The sequence below is a fragment of the Scylla paramamosain genome, chromosome 5, assembly GCF_035594125.1.
Source record: "Scylla paramamosain isolate STU-SP2022 chromosome 5, ASM3559412v1, whole genome shotgun sequence".
Lineage (NCBI taxonomy): Eukaryota > Metazoa > Arthropoda > Malacostraca > Decapoda > Portunidae > Scylla > Scylla paramamosain.
The window spans coordinates 25,498,946-25,520,055 of NC_087155.1; the positions used below are offsets into that span (position 1 = coordinate 25,498,946).

General features: G+C 42.6%; 1 protein-coding gene across 1 annotated transcript in view; it reads right to left on the reverse strand.

The window, feature by feature from the left end:
* Window positions 1-1,217: 1,217 nt before the first annotated feature.
* The window catches only part of LOC135100964 (uncharacterized short-chain type dehydrogenase/reductase y4vI-like), a 20,043-nt gene continuing 150 nt past the window's right edge, over window positions 1,218-21,110 (reverse strand). The window contains exons 1-20 of the mRNA XM_064004579.1: window positions 21,073-21,110; window positions 20,520-20,674; window positions 19,450-19,618; window positions 18,666-18,792; window positions 18,153-18,282; window positions 17,784-17,939; window positions 17,532-17,560; window positions 17,192-17,250; window positions 14,993-15,091; window positions 14,472-14,626; window positions 12,745-12,913; window positions 12,364-12,490; window positions 9,888-10,017; window positions 9,278-9,505; window positions 7,438-7,611; window positions 5,370-5,538; window positions 4,991-5,117; window positions 2,505-2,634; window positions 2,033-2,188; window positions 1,218-1,789 (exon numbers count right to left, since the gene is read on the reverse strand). The exon at window positions 21,073-21,110 is cut by the window's right edge and continues 150 nt beyond it. Of these exons, the coding sequence (XP_063860649.1) occupies window positions 1,748-1,789; window positions 2,033-2,188; window positions 2,505-2,634; window positions 4,991-5,117; window positions 5,370-5,538; window positions 7,438-7,611; window positions 9,278-9,505; window positions 9,888-10,017; window positions 12,364-12,490; window positions 12,745-12,913; window positions 14,472-14,626; window positions 14,993-15,091; window positions 17,192-17,250; window positions 17,532-17,560; window positions 17,784-17,939; window positions 18,153-18,282; window positions 18,666-18,792; window positions 19,450-19,618; window positions 20,520-20,651 (2,508 nt within the window). The 5' untranslated portion in view covers window positions 20,652-20,674; window positions 21,073-21,110 and the 3' untranslated portion in view covers window positions 1,218-1,747. The remainder of the gene's footprint in view (window positions 1,790-2,032; window positions 2,189-2,504; window positions 2,635-4,990; window positions 5,118-5,369; window positions 5,539-7,437; window positions 7,612-9,277; window positions 9,506-9,887; window positions 10,018-12,363; window positions 12,491-12,744; window positions 12,914-14,471; window positions 14,627-14,992; window positions 15,092-17,191; window positions 17,251-17,531; window positions 17,561-17,783; window positions 17,940-18,152; window positions 18,283-18,665; window positions 18,793-19,449; window positions 19,619-20,519; window positions 20,675-21,072) is intronic.

Consider the following 21,110-nt stretch of genomic DNA (forward strand, 5'->3'; position numbering starts at 1 on the left):
CCTCCTCCTCCTCCTTCTCCTTCTCCTTCTTCTTCTTCTTCTTCTCCTCCTCCTCCTCCTCCTCCTCCTCTTTTTGTCTCGCCATTCCTCTCACCTTAACCACCTGTAGTCTCTCTCTCTCTCTCTCTCTCTCTCTCTCTCTCTCTCTCTCTCTCTCTCTCTCTCTCTCTCTCTCTCTCTCTCTCTCGCTCTCTCTCTCTCTCTCTCTCTCTCTCTCTCTCTCTCTCTCTCTCTCTCTCTCTCTCTCTCTCGCTATGCTGTCACCTGCGCCCTGAGACAGTTCTTATACAAGGCAGGTGTCATACGGGCGCCTCCTTACCTGCCAATTACCTCTAATGATCAGCCGCACCTGTCATCACTCGGGGCTCGCTTGGGGGAAGGTGAAGAAGGTGATCTGTCGCGCCTTACCTCTCTCTCTCTCTCTCTCTCTCTCTCTCTCTCTCTCTCTCTCTCTCTCTCTCTCTCTCTCTCTCTCTCTCTCTCTCTCTGGTAGTAATGGTGACAGAAGTAGTAGGTGCCAGTAAGTAGTAGTAATAGGAATGTTCACTGATCTCAGAAGGGTATTTGATGTTCCAGCCAGTGTTTGCAGAGTCTCTTCCTCCACTCCTATGTTTGACAGCTTGGGTGCCGGTGTCAGTAATGGAAGGAAGAGTGGTAGCGTAGGGACAGTATTTTTAAACATTCTGGGGGATTTCATAAGAACCGTTCTCAAAGGCCACATGATGAGTTTGATTCTCATAAATTTTTCTTCATTAGTGGTGCAGAATATGTTAAGCTACCACCGGAATTGTTAGAACATCACTCTTGAGAATTTAAACAGTTTCCATTAAGAGACTGAAAAATTAGACGCAACTTTAAAGAACATGGACTGCAGGGCGATGGAGACAGGTGTTGGTGTATCCATTCTCCTTTTGAATACATTGACGAGATGAGAACATTTAATTCTATCAACCCATAAGACTATAATGAAAGAAGGGAGAGTACTGAGGAACGCAAGAGTTAAGGCCCTTGGAGCCATGCGACCAACATCCAACAAGATGGTGCTAGGGGGTACAAGACAGTGCCACTCAGTACACTGACGGGAGTCCAGGCGTGACTGGCTGATCTGCTCTGCCTGCTAAAACCGACGCGCCTTCCCTTGGTTCTCCGTCCTGCCCAGTCTGACATGCAGCCGACATACTTCATAGTTTGCCGTGGTTGAGGTAAAGTGATTTCAATTTGTTGCTTTGACATTTCTTTTTTATGTTCAGTACATGAGATGAAAGGAAATGGTATTGTTTGTTGGATTTTAAGTGTTGCTGACACGTGCATAGAAACATTAGAAAATTCGTTCTTTAATGTGTGTATTCACTGTACAGTCTGCTGGCTGTTGGTCTTTCTCGAGACAGCCGACCGGCCCCCCTATGGAAAAAGCTCAGAGCTCATACTGACCAATCTTTGGGTTGGACCGAGACCACTCACACATAACACACCGGGACAATGAGGTCACAATTCCTCGACTTACATCCCGTACCTACTCATTGCTGGTGAACAGGGGCTACACGTGTAAGGAGACACATCCAAGTAATCTCCATCCGCCCAAGGGATGGAATTCTGGCCCCTCGGTTGAGCCGAGTGCGCTAACCACTATGTTACCGGACCGCGTGTGTGTGTGTGTGTGTGTGTGTGTGTGTGTGTGTGTGTGTGTGTGCTAATCATTCACCTGCACAGCCAGTCAGCCTCACAGTTCGCCACAGCGTGCCGCCGCTCAGTTTACAGACTTGGCGGGCCGGACTATGATGTCATGGACCTGTTGGGTATATTTGTAGATGCATTAGTGTGTGATTCTCGTACCAAAAGGTTTGGAAATCGTATTATCTAGACATTTCCCAGTGTATGGCAATTTCAGTAGCGTTCTTTAAATTACTTGATGTTTTTATAAATTACATTGGGACTTAATACTTCATACGGTATAGTTTACTCTGCTTGTTCCAGAAGCAAGCATGAGTGTTTCTAGGATCCTTAGACACAGGTGAACCACGTGAATATTAACCTGCACGTGTGGCGGCGCAGACAGCGCATGAATGAGCGAGTCGGTGACGTCATCCGCCTGCAGGCTCGGCATCTCCTGGTACATTTGGCGGGCTGCCTCCGGGGTCCGTCCAGCCCTCATGAGAAACTCAGTCTCCACCAAGCCGGGACTGATGGCCTGGAGGTGACAGAGAAGACGAGCCGTTCAGCTGCACCTACTGAGGTGGAATATTGCACTACAACATATTCCAATACTAATTATATATATATATATATATATATATATATATATATATATATATATATATATATATATATATATATATATATATATATATATATATATATATATATATCTCTGGCGCGCGCGCGCGCGGGCGCACACACACACACACACACACACACACACACACACACACACACACACACACACACACACACACACACACACACACACACACACACACACACACACACACACACACACAACTTACTGATATCTTGATGTTGCTGTTGGCCTGCCTCAGCTCCTGACGCAGCGCCTCGGTGAGGGCCGTGACCATGTGCTTGGTGCCGGTGTAAAAGTGAGAAACAGGTTGCGGGGGAATGCAATGGCCGTTAATACTGTAAAAGAAATAGTTGTTGTGATGGAATAGAGCTGAGAAAATCCGGTGTATGACTGAAGTGTCATAACAAGTTAACCAGAGTTAATTTGTACGTAGATATTCAATTAATGTACGTACGTAGGTTAAATCTAACAGTTTTATATACGCGAGAATCTGCTAGCACCTTCCACAAGCCTATATATGCCGTGAAATCTTGGAGATAGTCCCAACATTTTTTACTTTTCCTAACCTATAATCCTTCTGCTTATTCTGCCACTCAGTACTTTCCACTGAGGTCCTCCGATCACCACCTCTTACACGTCTCTTGTCCTACCCTTCCAATTCCTCCTAATGATCCCCCCAAAGTGGAAGCGCATCAGACGTTTACTCTCTGCTAATTGGGGTTACTTGAGAAAGTATTACTCTGATTTTCCTTGGAATGACTCCTACCTCCGTGTCAGGGACCCATCTGTGTGCTGAGCGCATAACAGGTGATAGTGTCTGGCATGGAGGCGTACATACCTCACTATTTGTTGCGCCCCAAACCTTCCAAACCTTAGTTTAAAACTCATCATGTTCTCGTGCTATGAAAGAGAGACGCCCCAAAAATGACACTAAGTTTTCTATCTCTTAAACTTGTGTGCTTTATATTTCTTCCCGAAAGCATGCCAAGACTGTTCTTCAACTAGCTAAAAACTCTTTCATCAAAAAAAAAAAAAAAAAAAAAAAAAAAATCAAAATCAAAACCTTTCTAGATTTAACTTTCCTTTTGACTTCTGGCACCTGCCCCAAAATATTTCCAATAACCTCTTTTTTTTTTCTTTTTTAACTTGATGGCACCATTGCCATCTCATCTATATCTAAAGCTTAAATCTTCACTCAGACCTTTGCTGAAACTCTATTCTGGTCTTATTTCCCACTCTCCTCCATCCTTCGACTAATCCATGCCTCCTTTTAAGATTCTTCTTGATGAGGTTTTTCATATCCTCGCTGGCCTTAATCCTCGGAAAGCTTATGGACCTCATCGGTTCCCTCCTATTCTCTGAAACAGTGCCTCCGTACCTGCACCTTGTCTGGTCAAACTCTTCTCTGTCTATCAACATCTAGCTTTCCTTCTTGCTGGAAGTTTGTTTACATTAAACCTGTTCTAAAAAGGGTGACCGTCCTAATCCCTCACACTACCGTCCTGTTGCTTTAATTTCCTGCCTTTCCAAAGATTTTTTTTTATAATCTTTCCTCAACAAGATTCTTAGACACCTACCACTTCACAGCCTTATATCTGATCGCCAGTATGGTTTCCGTCGTGTCAGTTCTACTGATGATCCTTTTTGTCCTTCCTTCCTGAATCTCGGGCATCCTCTTTAGTTTATTTACTTATTATTATTATTATTATTATTATTATTATTATTATTATTATTATTATTATTATTATCATATGTTTATTTATCTTATTTATTTTTGGGGGAACTTTTGCTGTTGCCTTATATATATTAAAAGCACAAGATAGAGTCGGCCACAAAGCTTTAATTTCGGTTCTGTCTTTCTCTCTGTAACTCCATCTCAAGTTTCCTTTCTGACCGCTCTATTGCTGCTGTGGTAGACAGTCACTTTTCTTCTCCAAAGTCTATTAACAGTGGTGTTCCTCAGGTTTCTGTCCATTCACCCACTCTCTTCCAATTATTTATCAACGATTTAGGCCAAACTTATTGCCCTACCTAATCCTACGCTGATGGTACCACTCTGCATTTTTTTACGCCTTTTCCTAAACACTGAAGCCTTCAGGAAGGAATTTGCTGACAGTACAGAGGCCTCACGCACCCATGATGGAGTACGCTTCACACATATGGGACGGGGTCCTTGCTTCATTCATACTGCTCTTTCGAACAGGGTGGACTCAAAAGCATTTCGTCTAATCAAGTCTCATCTAACTGATTATCTTTTGTCTCTCTTTCTTTGCCGCAAGGCTGCATCTGTTGCTATTTTCTGTCGCCACTTTCATGTTTATTGCTCTCTTGATTTTGCAAACTGCATGCCTCCCCTATTCACACTGCCTCGCTACACAAAGATTTCTATTTCATTCACTCTCCTCTGTCCATGTCCATAATGCAAGAACTAACAAGTATCCACAGTCTTTCACCCCTTTTATTGATAAACTCAGGGACTCCCTGTCTGTTTCTGTATTACCCGTAACTATGACACACTCTTTCAAGGGGTAGATTTCAAGACGCTTCTATTTTTAACTGTGGTCTTAGGGAGCTGGTGTCTACCTTTTTTTCTCTGCCTTTTTATTGTTCTTCGCCAGTGCCCCTCTTACATTGAAAATAAAAGAATGCCACTAAGGCATTAGTTGTTGTAAGGCAGCCCCGAACACTCACCTATTGATGTGAATGATGTGTCCGTCAACACCGCGTTCCTTCATTGACGCCACGGCCTCGCGTGTGCACAAACACAAAGCCACCACGTTGAGGTCCAGTATCTTCCGCCAGTCCTCGGGGGTTCCCTCTGTCACAACACACGTGAACACCAGAGTGAGAAACACAGGGGTGGCAGGGCATGGGTCCTGGTGGGAGGCTGAGGGGAAGCTACTAAAGATGCGGGGTTTGAAACAGCCGGAGTCTTGCGTAATTCTATTTCCATCACTTAATGTTATTAGTGAAGATACCTCAGGAGAAAAGTGCAGAAGTCAGTATATTTGATACTATATCAAGGACCACAACCTGAAAACCCCTTGAAGTGGGTTCGCAGCTCACTCACCCAGCAGACTTTTAACAACCGACATTCCTGCATTGTTGATACAGACGTCGACGCCTCCAAGGTCTTGCTTGATCCGCGCGAACATATCCAGCACCTGGTCATCCTTGGTGAGGTCACACTTCATGGGGATCAGTGACCCCGGCTGACCCTTGAGCTCCTCCGCTATGGCCTGAGAGAGAGAGAGAGAGAGAGAGAGAGAGAGAGAGAGAGAGAGAGAGAGAGAGAGAGAGAGAGAGAGAGAGAGAGAATTAGTTTTGTAAACTGGCGTGTCTTAGTTAACTTATTAATTCAAGATACGGACATTATGTCAGTCTATCCATCTATCTATCGCACTATGTATGTTTGTACTGTATGTATAAGAGAGAATAAAGTTTGAACGTGCGGGGGCAGTGTTGCTGTGCCCCAGACCATCCTCATTGAATGCCGGGCGGAGGCGATGCTTGCACATTGTCAATTTGCTTCTTGTGATTTATTTACACATCGTCATATTTAGTTCTTTACAGGAATGTCAACAAGCGATGACTTTTCTTTTTTTTATGTTAAGTGAATAAAATGTACATGTAACACAACAGTACTGCAATAGTAAATAAGTCACTATCAGTCCAGCTCTCCGGCGTGGAGCAGCAGGAAGTTGTGTGCGGGAGTCGAGCAGGCTGTATCGAGGAACATTTAATTGTACAATCGAGAATCTAGATCCAATGTGTACGGAAATGTTATCATATGATAGTTGTTGTCTTTATCTATACTTGCCAAACGAAGAAAATGGTAGAGAAAAGCTGATTTTGCTTGTGTTAGGGCATCGCACAGTCACCTGGACCATACTTTCCTGTGCTGGTCCATTTCACTCGTGCAGATGTTGTTGCAGTCTACTGCTATCTCTTAATTCTGGCTGGATTATTGTCAGTACTATGGTATCGCAACCTTGGAGGTTCCTTTACAGAATCCGCAGATTATAACTACGTATATCAGAATATTCTGTTGCTGCGCGTAAAAGTCATTTCCCTATTTGCCTTAACGTTGGTATTCCAAACAGGGAAGAAACGTTTCTGGCTGGCGATCAGCTGTGTCAAGGTCATATGGTGGTGGCTGGCTGTGGAGAGCTGCCATGTAAACACATTTTGTACTTCACTACTACAGTGTTGTCATCTTACAAGTATTCGTGCAGCTTGATTTAACACGGATAAAAAAATAAATAAATAAAGACACACAATTTAGTTATTTTCTTTACGGATATGAATGTCGATTGTACAAATAAAAGGTTCATCGCTGCAGGCTGCCCAACGCTAGCTAGTTGCCACTGTGCGTTGCTTCTGCTGTGCTGGACCTAAGCATAATTAGTTAGTACATAATTATTGCCTTATTATGTTACATTTTCTTTATTTAGTAAGCATAACCTGTCGCTTGATAACAGTTTTGTGAGATTAAAGTGCCTATGTTGGGCAAATAAATGTTCACCATGGGAGGCTAACTGACAACACGAGGGCTTGCTTCCGCCTGGCGCCCGTTCAAACTGTCTCTCAGAATATATATATATATATATATATATATATATATATATATATATATATATATATATATATATATATATATATATATATCTCAAAATTAATATTGCGTCTGTATTCATGGTCAATGTTTCTCTATTCTGATTTTTTTTTTTTTTTAATCAGCCAGTTCTTCACCTATTGCATACTTTTCTTGTCGTTAACACCCGTTGTTGTGTTGTTACCTGCACTCTGTCCACGCTGCGAGCTGCGCCCACCACCCGCATACCATGGGCCACCAGCCTTCGTGCCACGCTAGCGCCGATGCCTACACTGGCCCCCGTCACCAGGGCCACGCGACCTGCCCACCGTTCCATTCTCACAGAGCTCACAAGCGTTGCTGCAAAACAAGATTTGTTGCACTTTGTGATGCTGGCCTCTTCAGTTTGCAGTGCTCTTGTGCACGGGGAAGTGTGTGTAGTATAGAAGTAAATCACTAACATATCTTATCACTGTGATGTAATACATATTGTTCTTTCTCCATAAAGTGCAAACACACACACACACACACACTTAACACATACTAGATAATTATAATACTCGGAGATGAAACAGAAACAACCAGGGTCTTGGTAAGGTTTCCTGTGGGAGTGGTGAGTGTGGAGAGCGGCTGTGATAACTATGGTAGGAAAACAACTGGCCAAGTCTGATGGTGGCGGCAAGAACCGCCGTGTAGCTAGTCGTGTATCGTTCACTCGTCACTCACATGCAAGTGTTTTAGTATTTGCCAACATCAAACTAGAATAATACACAATTTTCAGGCTGGTGATGGCAAGTGTCGCCGTGTACTCAGTCACGTAACATTCTCAAAGTAGTATTTTGGTAACTGACAACTATTGTGTTACTATGGCTCCTCGCGCAAGTGTTCCGCGCAGGATGGCTCGGTTGCCAGTTCACACAATGTTAGGAGGTTGCCACTTCTCAAGCCTCTCGCCTATGGGTTCGCTGCACTGGCAAGATGAACATTCTTCTCATTTACCGCAGACTGGGAAGGGGATGTAAGAGAGGGGAGATGTAAGGATACGATACCGATTACTTTTTTTTATTGGTATTTGTGGTATCTATTATCGATGCTGATATCTTGACCTTTGCTCACCCGATACCAAGGATGAGAGACTACACTGTTTCTCATCCTTGCTCAATACTGATTTGTATTTTCCAAACATATTGTAATCCCACACTAAAAGAAAAAAAAATAGGTTGCAATAGAAATAACTTTTATGGCATAAATATATATAAACTACTGGGTGAAAGCAAAGAAAAATATGCTAATTTATGTGTAAATTACTTATGTGGGGTACAGCCAAAGTATTATTACTTGTAAACCTAAACTGTATTGTCTTACTTATACAAATATTTAAGAATACGCCGCAGGATGGAAAGATGAATTTGATCATGAATTTCATCTTTTAGTGTAAAATTAAATTTAACATCTATAATAGATTTGATTTAATGTTTACTCTTTAATTTCATATATGGACAACAGCTGAAAATACTCAATCCTTCAAATCATATTAAAATTTCTAACAATAATTAACACATTTGCATCCAGTTATTGAAGAAGACCTGAGTCGATGAGTTAACTATTAAAGAAAATACAACTATATCAACATTTTTATGCCTCCAAGCAATTTTTCCTTAGGCTATTGGCCTCTCCTTTATATAAATAAAAAAAAAATAATAAAATAAAAACATTCTCATTCTTTGTAAGAAGTCTTGCAAAATAGAGTGAGTCGATTGCCAGGCGTAAAAGTAGAATCCTTGCTTTTATCTTTCAGTGTGTGTATTCACTGTACAGTCTGCTGGCTGTTGGTCTTTCTCGAGACAGCCGACCGGCCCTCCTATGGAAAGAGCTCAGAGCTCATACTGACCAATCTTTGGGTTCGACCGAGACCACTCACACACAACACACCGGGACAACGAGGTCACAACTCGACCTACATCCCGTACTTACTCACTCCTGGTGAACAGGGGCTACACGTGTAAGGAGACACATCCAAGTAATCTCTGTCCGCCCAAGGGATCGAATTCTGGCCCTCGGTTGAGCCGAGTGCGCTAACCACTACGCTACCGGACCGTCTGTGTGTGTGTGTGTGCTAATCATTCACCTGCACAGCCAGTCAGCCTCACAGTTCGCCACAGCGTGCCGCCGCTCAGTTTACAGACTTGGCGGGCCGGACTATGATGTCATGGACCTGTTGGGTATATTTGTAGATGCATTAGTGTGTGATTCTCGTACCAAAAGGTTTGGAAATCGTATTATCTAGAGATCTCCAGTGTATGGCAATTTTTGTAGAATCCTTTAAATTACTTTTTTTTTTATAAATTACGTTGGGACTTAATACTTCATACGGTATAGTTTACTCTGCTTGTTCCATAAGCAAGCATGAGTGTTTCTAAGATACTAAGACACAGGTGAACCACGTGAATATTAACCTGCACGTGTGGCGGCGCAGACAGCGCATGAATGAGCGAGTCGGTGACGTCATCCGCCTGCAGGCTCGGCATCTCCTGGTACTTTTGGCGGGCTGCCTCCGGGGTCTGTCCAGCCCTCATGAGAAACTCAGTCTCCACCAAGCCGGGACTGATGGCCTGGAGGTGACAGAGAAGACGAGCCGTTCAGCTGCACCTACTGAGGTGGAATATTGTACTACAACATATTTCAATACTAATTACACACACACACACACACACACACACACACACACATATATATATATATATATATATATATATATATATATATATATATATATATATATATATATATATATATATATCTATATATATATATATATAATGTGTATATGGCGCGCGCGCGCGCCTGTGTGTGTGTGTGTGTGTGTGTGTGTGTGTGTGTGTGTGTGTGTGTGTGTGTGTGCGCGCGTGCGCGGGCGTGCGCCCGCGCGCGCGCGCGCCACACACACACACACACACACACACACACACACACACACACACACACACAACTTACTGATATCCTGATGTTGCTGTTGGCTTGCCTCAGCTCCTGACGCAGCGCCTCGGTGAGGGCGGTGACCATGTGCTTGGTGCCGGTGTAAAAGTGAGAAACAGACTGGGGGGGAATGCAATGGCCGTAAATACTGTAAAAGAAATAGTTGTTGCTGTGATGGAACAGAGCTGAGAAAATCTGGCGTATGACTTAAGTGTCATAACAAGTTAACCAGAGTTAATTTGTACGTAGATATTCAATTAATGTACGTACGTAGGTTAAATCTAACAATTTTATATACGCGAGAATCTGCTAGCACCTTCCACAAGCCTATATATGCCGTGAAATCTTGGAGATACTACCAACATTCTTGAATTTTCCTAACCTGTAATCCTTCCGCTTATTCTGCCACTCAGTACTTTCCACTGAGGTCCTCCGATCACCACCTCTTATACGTCTCTTGTCCTATCCTTCCAATTCCTCCTAATGATCCCTCCAAAGTGGAGGCGCCTCTGACATTTACTCTCTACTAATTGGGGTTACTTGAGGAAGTATTATTCTGATTTTCCTTGGAATGACTCCTACCTCCGTGTCAGGGACCCATCTGTGTGCTGAGCGCATAACAGGTGATAGTGTCTGGCATGGAGGCGTACATACCTCTCTATTTGTTGCGCCCCAAACCTTCCAAACCTTAGTTTAAAACTCATCATGTTCTCGTGCTATGATAGAGAGACGTCCCAAAAATGACACTTAAGTATTCTATTTCTTGAACTTGTGTGCTTTATATTTCTTCCGGAAAGCATGCCAAGACTGTTCTTCAACTAGCTAAAAACTCTCTCATCAATAAATAAAAAAAAAAAAAATCTAGATTTAACTTTCCTTGTGACTTCTGGCACCTGCCCCAAAATATTTCCAGTAACTTTTTTTTTTTTTTTTTTTACTTCATGGCACTGCCATCTCATCTATTTCTAAGGCTTAAATCTTCACTCAGACCTTTGCTGAAACTCTATTCTGGAGGATTCAGGTCTTATTCCCCACTTTCCTCCATCCTTCGACTATTCCATGCCTCCTGTTAAGATTCTTCTTGATGAGGTTTTCCATATCCTCGCTGGCCTTAATCCTCGGAAAGCTTATGGATCTCATCAGTTCCCTCCTATTCTCCAAAAAAGTGCCTCCGTACTTGCACCTTGTCTAGTCAAAACTCTTCTAACTCTGTCTATCAACATCTAGCTTTCCTTCTTGCTGGAAGTTTGTTTACATTAAACCTGTTCTAAAAAGGGTGACCGTCCTAATCCCTCACACTACCGTCTTGTTATTTGAATTTCCTGCCTTTTCCTAAGATTTATTATTATTTTTTTTTTATAATCTTTCCTCAACAAGAAGATTCTTAGACACCTGCCACTTCACAGCCTTATATCTGATCGCCAGTATGGTTTCCGTCGTGTCCGTTCTACTGATGATCCTTTTTGTCCATCCTTCCTGAATCTCGGACATCCTCTTTAGTTTATTTACTTATTATTATTATTATTATTATTATTATTATTATTATTATTATTATTATTATATGTTTATTTATTTTATTTTTGGGGGAACTTTTGCTGTTGCCTTATACATATTAAAAGCACAAGATAGAGTCAGCTACAAAGCTTTAATTTCGGTTCTATCGTTCTCTCTGTAACTCCATCTCAAGTTTCCTTTCTGACCGCTCTATTGCTGCTGTGGTAGACAGTCACTTTTCTTCTCCAAAGTCTATTAACAGTGGTGTTCCTCAGGTTTCTGTCCATTCACCCACTCTCTTCCAATTATTTATCAACGATTTAGGCCAAACTTATTGCCCTACCTAATCCTACGCTGATGGTACCACTCTGCATTTTTTTACGCCTTTTCTTAAACACTGAAGCCCTCAGGAAGGAACTTGCTGACAGTACAGAGGCCTCACGCACCCATGATGGAGTACGCTTCACACATATGGGAGGGGGTGCTTGCTTCATTCATACTGCTCTTTCGAACAGGGTGGACTCAAAAGCATTTCGTCTAATCAAGTCTCATCTAACTGATTATCTTTTGTCTCTCTTTGCCGCAAGACTGCATCTGTTGCTATTTTCTGTCGCCACTTTCATGTTTATTGCTCTCTTGATCTTGCAAACTGCATGCCTCCCCTACTCACACTGCCTCGCTACACAAAGATTTCTATCTTCATTCACTCTCCTCTGTCCATGTCCATATTGCAAGAAGTAACCAGTATCCACAGTCTTTCACCCCTTTTATTGATAAACTCCGGGACTCCCTGTCTGTTTCTGTATTACCCGTAACTATGACACACTCTTTCAAGGGATAGATTTCAAGACGCTTCTATTTTTAACTGTGGTCTTAGGGAGCTGGAGTCTACCTTTTTTTCTCTGCCTTTTTATTGTTCTTCGCCAGTGCCCCTCTTACATTGAAAATAAAAGAATGCCACTAAGGCATTAGTTGTTGTAAGGCAGCCCCGAACACTCACCTATTGATGTGAATGATGTGTCCGTCAACACCGCGTTCCTTCATTGACGCCACGGCCTCGCGTGTGCACAAACACAAAGCCACCACGTTGAGGTCCAGTATCTTCCGCCAGTCCTCGGGGGTTCCCTCTGTCACAACACACGTGAACACCAGAGTGAGAAACACAGGGGTGGCAGGGCATGGGTCCTGGTGGGAGGCTGAGGGGAAGCTACTAAAGATGCGGGGTTTGAAACAGCCGCTGAGTCTTGCGTAATTCTATTTCCATCACTTAATGTTATTAGTGAAGATACCTCAGGAGAAAAGTGCAGAAGTCAGTATATTTGATACTATATCAAGGACCACAACCTGAAAACCCCTTGAAGTGGGTTCGCAGCTCACTCACCCAGCAGACTTTTAACAACCGACATTCCTGCATTGTTGATACAGACGTCGACGCCTCCAAGGTCTTGCTTGATCCGCGCGAACATATCCAGCACCTGGTCATCCTTGGTGAGGTCACACTTCATGGGGATCAGTGACCCCGGCTGACCCTTGAGCTCCTCCGCTATGGCCTGAGAGAGAGAGAGAGAGAGAGAGAGAGAGAGAGAGAGAGAGAGAGAGAGAGAGAATTAGTTTTGTAAACTGGCGTGTCTTAGTTAACTTATTAATTCAAGATACGGACATTATGTCAGTCTATCCATCTATCTATCGCACTATGTATGTTTGTACTGTATGTATAAGAGAGAATAAAGTTTGAACGTGCGGGGGCAGTGTTGCTGTGCCCCAGACCATCCTCATTGAATGCCGGGCGGAGGCGATGCTTGCACATTGTCAATTTGCTTCTTGTGATTTATTTACACATCGTCATATTTAGTTCTTTACAGGAATGTCAACAAGCGATGACTTTTCTTTTTTTTATGTTAAGTGAATAAAATGTACATGTAACACAACAGTACTGCAATAGTAAATAAGTCACTATCAGTCCAGCTCTCCGGCGTGGAGCAGCAGGAAGTTGTGTGCGGGAGTCGAGCAGGCTGTATCGAGGAACATTTAATTGTACAATCGAGAATCTAGATCCAATGTGTACGGAAATGTTATCATATGATAGTTGTTGTCTTTATCTATACTTGCCAAACGAAGAAAATGGTAGAGAAAAGCTGATTTTGCTTGTGTTAGGGCATCGCACAGTCACCTGGACCATACTTTCCTGTGCTGGTCCATTTCACTCGTGCAGATGTTGTTGCAGTCTACTGCTATCTCTTAATTCTGGCTGGATTATTGTCAGTACTATGGTATCGCAACCTTGGAGGTTCCTTTACAGAATCCGCAGATTATAACTACGTATATCAGAATATTCTGTTGCTGCGCGTAAAAGTCATTTCCCTATTTGCCTTAACGTTGGTATTCCAAACAGGGAAGAAACGTTTCTGGCTGGCGATCAGCTGTGTCAAGGTCATATGGTGGTGGCTGGCTGTGGAGAGCTGCCATGTAAACACATTTTGTACTTAACTACTACAGTGTTGTCATCTTACAAGTATTTGTGCAGCTTGATTTAACACGGATAAAAAAAAATAAAATAAATAAAAAAACACACAATTTAGTTACTTTTCTTTACGGATATGAATGTCGATTGTACAAATAAAAGGTTCATCGCTGCAGGCTGCCCGACGCTCGCTAGTTGCTACTGTGTGTTGCTGCTGCTGTGCTGGACCTAAGCATAATTAGTTAGTACATAATTATTGCCTTATTATGTTACATTTTCTTTATCAAGTAAGCATAACCTGTCGCTTGATAACAGTTTTGTGAGATTAAAGTGCCTATGTTGGGCAAATAAATGTTCACCATAAGAGGCTAACTGATAGCACGAGGGCTTGCTTCCGCATGGAGCCCTGTTCAAACTGTCTCAGAGTATATATATATATATATATATATATATATATATATATATATATATATATATATATATATATATATATATATATATATATACCTCAAAATTAATATTGCGTCAGTATTCATGGTCAGAATGTTTCTTTATTCAGTGATTTTTTTTTTTTTTTTTTTTAATCAGCCAGTTCTTCACCTATTGCATACTTTTCTTGTCGTTAACACCCGTTGTTGTGTTGTTACCTGCACTCTGTCCACGCTGCGAGCTGCGCCCACCACCCGCATACCATGGGCCACCAGCCTTCGTGCCACGCTAGCACCGATGCCTACACTGGCCCCCGTCACCAGGGCCACGCGACCTGCCCACCGTTCCATTCTCACAGAGCTCACAAGCGTTGCTGCAAAACAAGATTTGTTGCACTTTGTGATGCTGGCCTCTTCAGTTTGCAGTGCTCTTGTGCACGGGGAAGTGTGTGTAGTATAGAAGTAAATCACTAACATATCTTATCACTGTGATGTAATACATATTGTTCTTTCTCCATAAAGTGCAAACACACACACACACACACACTTAACACATACTAGATAATTATAATACTCGGAGATGAAACAGAAACAACCAGGGTCTTGGTAAGGTTTCCTGTGGGAGTGGTGAGTGTGGAGAGCGGCTGTGATAACTATGGTAGGAAAACAACTGGCCAAGTCTGATGGTGGCGGCAAGAACCGTCGTGTAGCTAGTCGTGTATCGTTCACTCGTCACTCACATGCAAGTGTTTTAGTATTTGCCAACATCAAACTAGAATAATACACAATTTTCAGGCTGGTGATGGCAAGTGTCGCCGTGTACTCAGTCAGGTAACATTCTCAAAGTAGTATTTTGGTAACTGACAACTATTGTGTTACTATGGCTCCTCGCGCAAGTGTTCCGCGCAGGATGGCTCGGTTGCCAGTTCACACAATGTTAGGAGGTTGCCACTTCTCAAGCCTTTCGTCTATGGGTTCGCTGCACTGGCAAGATGAACGCTCTTCTCACTTACCGCAGACTGGGAAGTGGATGTAAGAGAGGGGAGATGTAAGGATACGATACCGATTACTTTTTTTATTGGTATTTGTGGTATCTATTATCGATGCTGATATCTTGACCTTTGCTCACCCGATACCAAGGATGAGAGACTACACTGTTTCTCATCCTTGCTCAATACTGATATGTATTTTCCAAACATATTGTAACCCCACACTAAAAGAAAAAAAATAGGTTGCAATAGAAATAACTTTTATGGCATAAATATATATAAACTACTGGGTGGAAGCAAAGAAAAATATGCTAATTTATGTGTAAATTACTTATGTGGGGTACAGCCAAAGTATTATTACTTGTAAACCTAAACTGTATTGTCTTACTTATACAAATATTTAAGAATACGCCGCAGGATGGAAAGATGAATTTGATCATGAATTTCATCTTTCAGTGTAAAATTAAATTTAACATCTATAATAGATTTGATTTAATGTTTACTCTTTAATTTCATTATGGACAACAGCTGAAAATACTCAATCCTTCAAATCATATTAAAATTTCTAACAATAATTAACACATTTGCATCCAGTTATTGAAGAAGACCTGAGTCGATGAGTTAACTATTAAAGAAAATACAACTATATCAACATTTTTATGCCTCCAAGCAATTTTTCCTTAGGCTATTGGCCTCTCCTTTATATAAATAAAAAAAAATAATAAAATAAAAACATTCTCATTCTTTGTAAGAAGTCTTGCAAAATAGAGTGAGTCGATTGCCAGGCGTAAAAGTAGAATCCTTGCTTTTATCTTTCAGTGTACTATTACTTCGCAGTGTAACAATATTACTTCTGCCTATTAAAAAAAAAAAAAAAAGAAATGTCAGTAATTGAAAACATCGATACCAAGGCGTTAGTATTGATATCTGAGTGTTAATAGCTGAATCGGAAGTCTTGATACTTTGATACCGTGGTACTCCCACCCCTACAGGCGCGAGAAAATGTTCCTGTCTGTCATATCGCCTGATGGCATCACACCATTAACTGGTGGGAAGTTTCATGGCAGAGTATGTTATCAAGTTCACTTAGTATCTTATATGTGGAGTTTACATTCTAACTATTTTATTCCTTCTTTTCAGATCATGTAATTTATCGATTACGTGTACTTATCCCTTCACAACTGAATGGATTGATGTAGGTCCACATTCTCAAACGTTTCGATGTCTTATCTCGACTATTTTCCACACTACCAAACTACCCTGCGACTTCTATTGGCGCTGTGATACATGGCCACTGCTCCTCTGCAAAATCAGTCAACTGTGGTGTTCCTCAGGTTTCTTTCCTGTCACCAATTTTTTTTTTTTTTTTTTTTTTTATGCATCAATAATCTTTTAAGCCAAACCCATTGTCCTATCAACTCTGTACTCTACGTCTTTTGCTAGATGTCCATCCCTTCAGGAATTAAACAGTTCATATAGGGAAGCGACAGAACGCCAGATTTCTTATCTTAGTAAAATTTCCGATAGGGACAGCAAACTTTAGTGTTGTTCAGTGCTTCAATTCCTCCATCTATCAACTCCACACAATCTACTAGCATGCTTCCCCCGCTTCCGCGACCTCGCCGTGCACAAAGCTTTCTATATTTTCACACCTATTCTGTTCAACTCCCAAATGTGAGAGTATTGAGTATTCCCGGTCTTCCATCCCTCTTTCTTTTAAACTCTGGAACTCTCTACCTGATTCTGTATTTCCATCTACTTTTGACTTAAACCCTTTCAAGGATGTATCAAGACACTTCTCATAATTTCTTTTTGACATTTCTCTTTTGAAACTGGCATTTCAATAGGCTTTTTTTTTTTTTTTTTTTTTTTTTTTTTTTTTTTTTTTTTTTAATGCCGGGAGACCAGGCGTGGCTGGCTGACCTGCCCTGCCTGCTAAAACCGACGCACCTCCCCGCTGTCTTCCGCCGTGCCTAGTCTGACATGCCGCTGACATGCTCCTTAGTTTGCTGTGGTTGACGAAAAGTTATTTAAATTTGTTGCTTTCATCATCTCTTTATTATGTTCAATACAAGAAATGAAAGAAAATGATGATGTTTGTTGGATTTTGTTTAAGTGTTGCTGACACGTGCACACAAGCATTATGGATTTTTTTTTGTGTGTGTTTGTGTGTGTGTGTGTGTGTGTGTGTGTGTGTGTGTGTGTGTGTGTGTGTGTGTGCTAATAATTCATCTGCACAGCCAGTCAGCTCCACAGTTCACCATAGCGTGCCGCCGTTCAGTATCTGGACTTGGTGGGCCGGAAAACTATATCATGGATCTGTTGGGGCATGTTAGCAGAGGCATTAGTGTGCGATTCTCGTGCAGAAAGGTCTGGAAATCGTATTACTGGGCATGGTAATTTTTGTGGCGTAAAAATACAACTCTTGATTTTGATGTCATCCTATAAGATACACAGGGACTTTATACGATGGAGACTTTATACTCTGCGTGTCCCACAGACAAATCCTGACTGTTTCTAGGATCCTTAGACAAATTTTAACCTGCACGTGTGGCGGCGCAGACAGCACATGAATGAGCGAGTCGGTGACGTCATCCGCTTGCAGGCTTGGAGTCTCCTGATAAAGCTTGCGGGCTATTTCCGGATCCAAACCAGACCTCATGAGAAACTCAGTCTCCACCAAGCCGGGACTGATGGCCTTGAGGGGACAGTGAAAACCTACAGTAAGCCATTCAGTTGCACGTACTGAGGTAAAGTATTGTTTTGAATGTACATGTACACCCGTGTCTTCTGATGTAATTAGTACATGTTCTAGTAACTTTTCAGTCACACAATAACTTCACAGTAAAACTACACAGCTCTTGAGTAGATGGCTCACACACACACACAAACACAAACACACATAGCTTACTGATATCCTAATGTTGCTGTTATCCTGCCGAAGCTCCTGACGCAGCGCCTCGGTGAGGGCGGTGACCATGTGCTTGGTGCCGGTGTAAAAGTGCGAATTAGACATGGGGAGAACGCAATGCCCGAGAACACTGAAAAAGAAATAATTGTTGTTCCGGTGGAAGAATAAATCCGAAAAAAAAGCTGTTGTATGAATAAAACATCACAGTTTGTTTATACAGTGATATTCAATAAATGTACACATGATTACTATCGTTGTGTGTGTGTGGCTGCATGATGTGCGCATATGTGAGGAGGTATCTTACATGTAACAAATCTTTCATATGTCGTGCGAACAAAATTCACTCTCATCTGTGTTGCGAGGGAGGTAATGTAAAACGCTGCAAGGGATGTCTTTGCACTAAACTGAAATTCTCTGGCACGCATCCCAAGCCTATGCTACGAGATCTGGCGTCACAAATGTGCTGAGCACCACCAAGGCCCTACCTGTTGTAAGGCAGCCCCGAACACTCACCTATTGATGTGAATGATGTGTCCGTCAACACCGCGTTCCTTCATTGACGCCACGGCCTCACGTGTGCACAAGCACAAAGCCACCACGTTGAGGTCCAGTATCTTACGCCAGTCCTCGGGGGTCTCCTCTGTCGCAACACACGTGAACACCAGAGTGAGAAACACAGGGGTGGCAGGGCATGGGTCCTGATGGGAGGCTGAAGGGGAGCTACTAAAGATGCGGGATTGGAAACAGCCTCTGGGACTAACGCATTTGTGTCATTTGATATGTTATTAATGAAGATAACTCAGGGGATAACTGTAAATGCCTGTCCGCAAAAAAAAAAAAAAAAAGTTTGCAAACTCTTTCCAAACAGTTTGCAAAATATTTTCAAATTCTTTGCAAACCGTTTCCAAAATACTTGCAAAATGTTTTGATACTCTTTCCAAAATAACTGGAATCTGTTCTCAAGATGTTTTGATTATGTTTACAAACTCATTCCAAACTGTTTCCAAAGAGCTTGCATAATATTTACGAATTGTCTCCAAACTGTTTCTAAAATGTTTCCATAATGTTGGCAAACTCTTTTCAAAATATTTGCAAATTGTTTCCAAACAGATTCCAGAATGCTTTCCGAATGCTTGCAGACTGTTTCCAGACAGTTTGCTTTGTTTCCAAACAATGTTTCCTAGTCTGGATAGGACTTACTAGTTAGTATTTTGAATATTATGTGCATTAATATTTGTGACAGTCAGGTACTGAAAGACCCCGCTGCCCGCGTGAGGCGGGGGCGCAGCTCACTCACCCAGCAGACTTTTGTCAACACCCATTCCTGCATTGTTGATACAGACATCGACGCCTCCAAGGTCTTGCTTGATCCGCGCGAACATATCCAGCACCTGATCATCCTTGGTGAGGTCACACTTCATGGGGATCAGTGATCCCGGCTGACCCTTGAGCTCCTCCGCTATGGCCTGAGAGAGAGAGAGAGAGAGAGAGAGAGAGAGAGAGAGAGAGAGAATATGACAGGCATTAGTGTCGTTTTATAAAGCAAGGAGCCATTCTTGGTTAACTTACTAATTGAAGATATGAATTTCTATATTTGTCTGTCTATTTATCCATATATCTGTCTTTTTCTGTGTGTATGAATGCGTCTGTCTATCTGCCATTCAATCACTCTGTCTATCTATCTATTACCCCTGTGGCTATACAGAATGTCCCACAACTTAAGTTACATCGTGTACCAGCAGCCTTCGGACGCCGCCCGGCACGGCACTTGACACCCGAGACTTGATGCATGACCTGACCGGGCCACGCAGGTAATGAGCTAGTCACGGGCTCTTCTTGGGTCTGGCCGAACTTGGCGGCTGCACTATCTCTGTACAGTAAACATTTCTTATTAATATATCACAGCGTTTTATATCGTGTTTCCTTTACTCTCGGAAACATATGGACACTACTACAGAACAGCAACTAATACAATATGATGGCATGTGGTGAGATGGAGGGCAGCTTGGCTTACATCGCTCCATGCCTGTTTCCTCCGTGCACGTGCTGCCCACTCTGCAGCTGCTTCAGCCTTCATATTGTGCCTTGGGCTTTTCTAGCTACCTGTTACATGGTACCTGCTGCATTATGGCTTTCTCGAGGCCTAGGCTGTCATGTTGGGCCATCGTTGTCAGCCACACTATTCCACGTGTATTGCCTTCTCCCCCTGGCCGCACCTTCACCGCCTCCTGGCTCCTGCTACCTACTGCTGGTGTTTTACTGCTCGTGTTGGCTTCGTGCTCGTGATTTATACCTGTCAGGTGTGCCCCACACTTGTTGTCTTCTACGTCTACTTCTACTGGCCGCCTGTTCTCTCCGTGTTGTTACCTGCACTCTGTCCAAGCTGCGAGCTGCGCCCACCACCCGCATGCCATGGCCCACAAGCCTCCGCGCCACGCTAGCGCCGATACCCGCACTGGCCCCCGTCACCAGGGCCACGCGACCTTCCCACCGTTCCATTCTTACGGAGCTCACAAGCGGTGCTGCAAAGCAAGAATTGTTGCACTTAGCAGTGTCGCTTCAACTTGTTCAGTGTTGGCAGGCCACTCTTGGTTTCCTCGGTTATGAGTTTAGAGGTCAGGGCTGTTCAATCTGCGTATGTATAAGAATATGATATTAGTATTTATGAGTATCTTGTATTTTCTCCGAAAAGAGCAAGTAAAGGAGTGATGAGGGATAAAAAGCTGTGGACTTGGAAAGATTACCTGAGGGAGTGGCGACTGGCGAGTGTGGAGAATTGCTGTGGTCACTTAAAAGTATGAGTAACTGGCCAAGTTAGCTGGTGTAAACTAGGACAGCTGAGTATCCACTTGAATACCATTCTCTTATCAGTTAAGAATGACTGTTCTAATCATCTTTAGACAAAGGAAACTCAACTCACTTGCGCTAGCGTTCCGCTCGGATACCAGTCCGCACAAT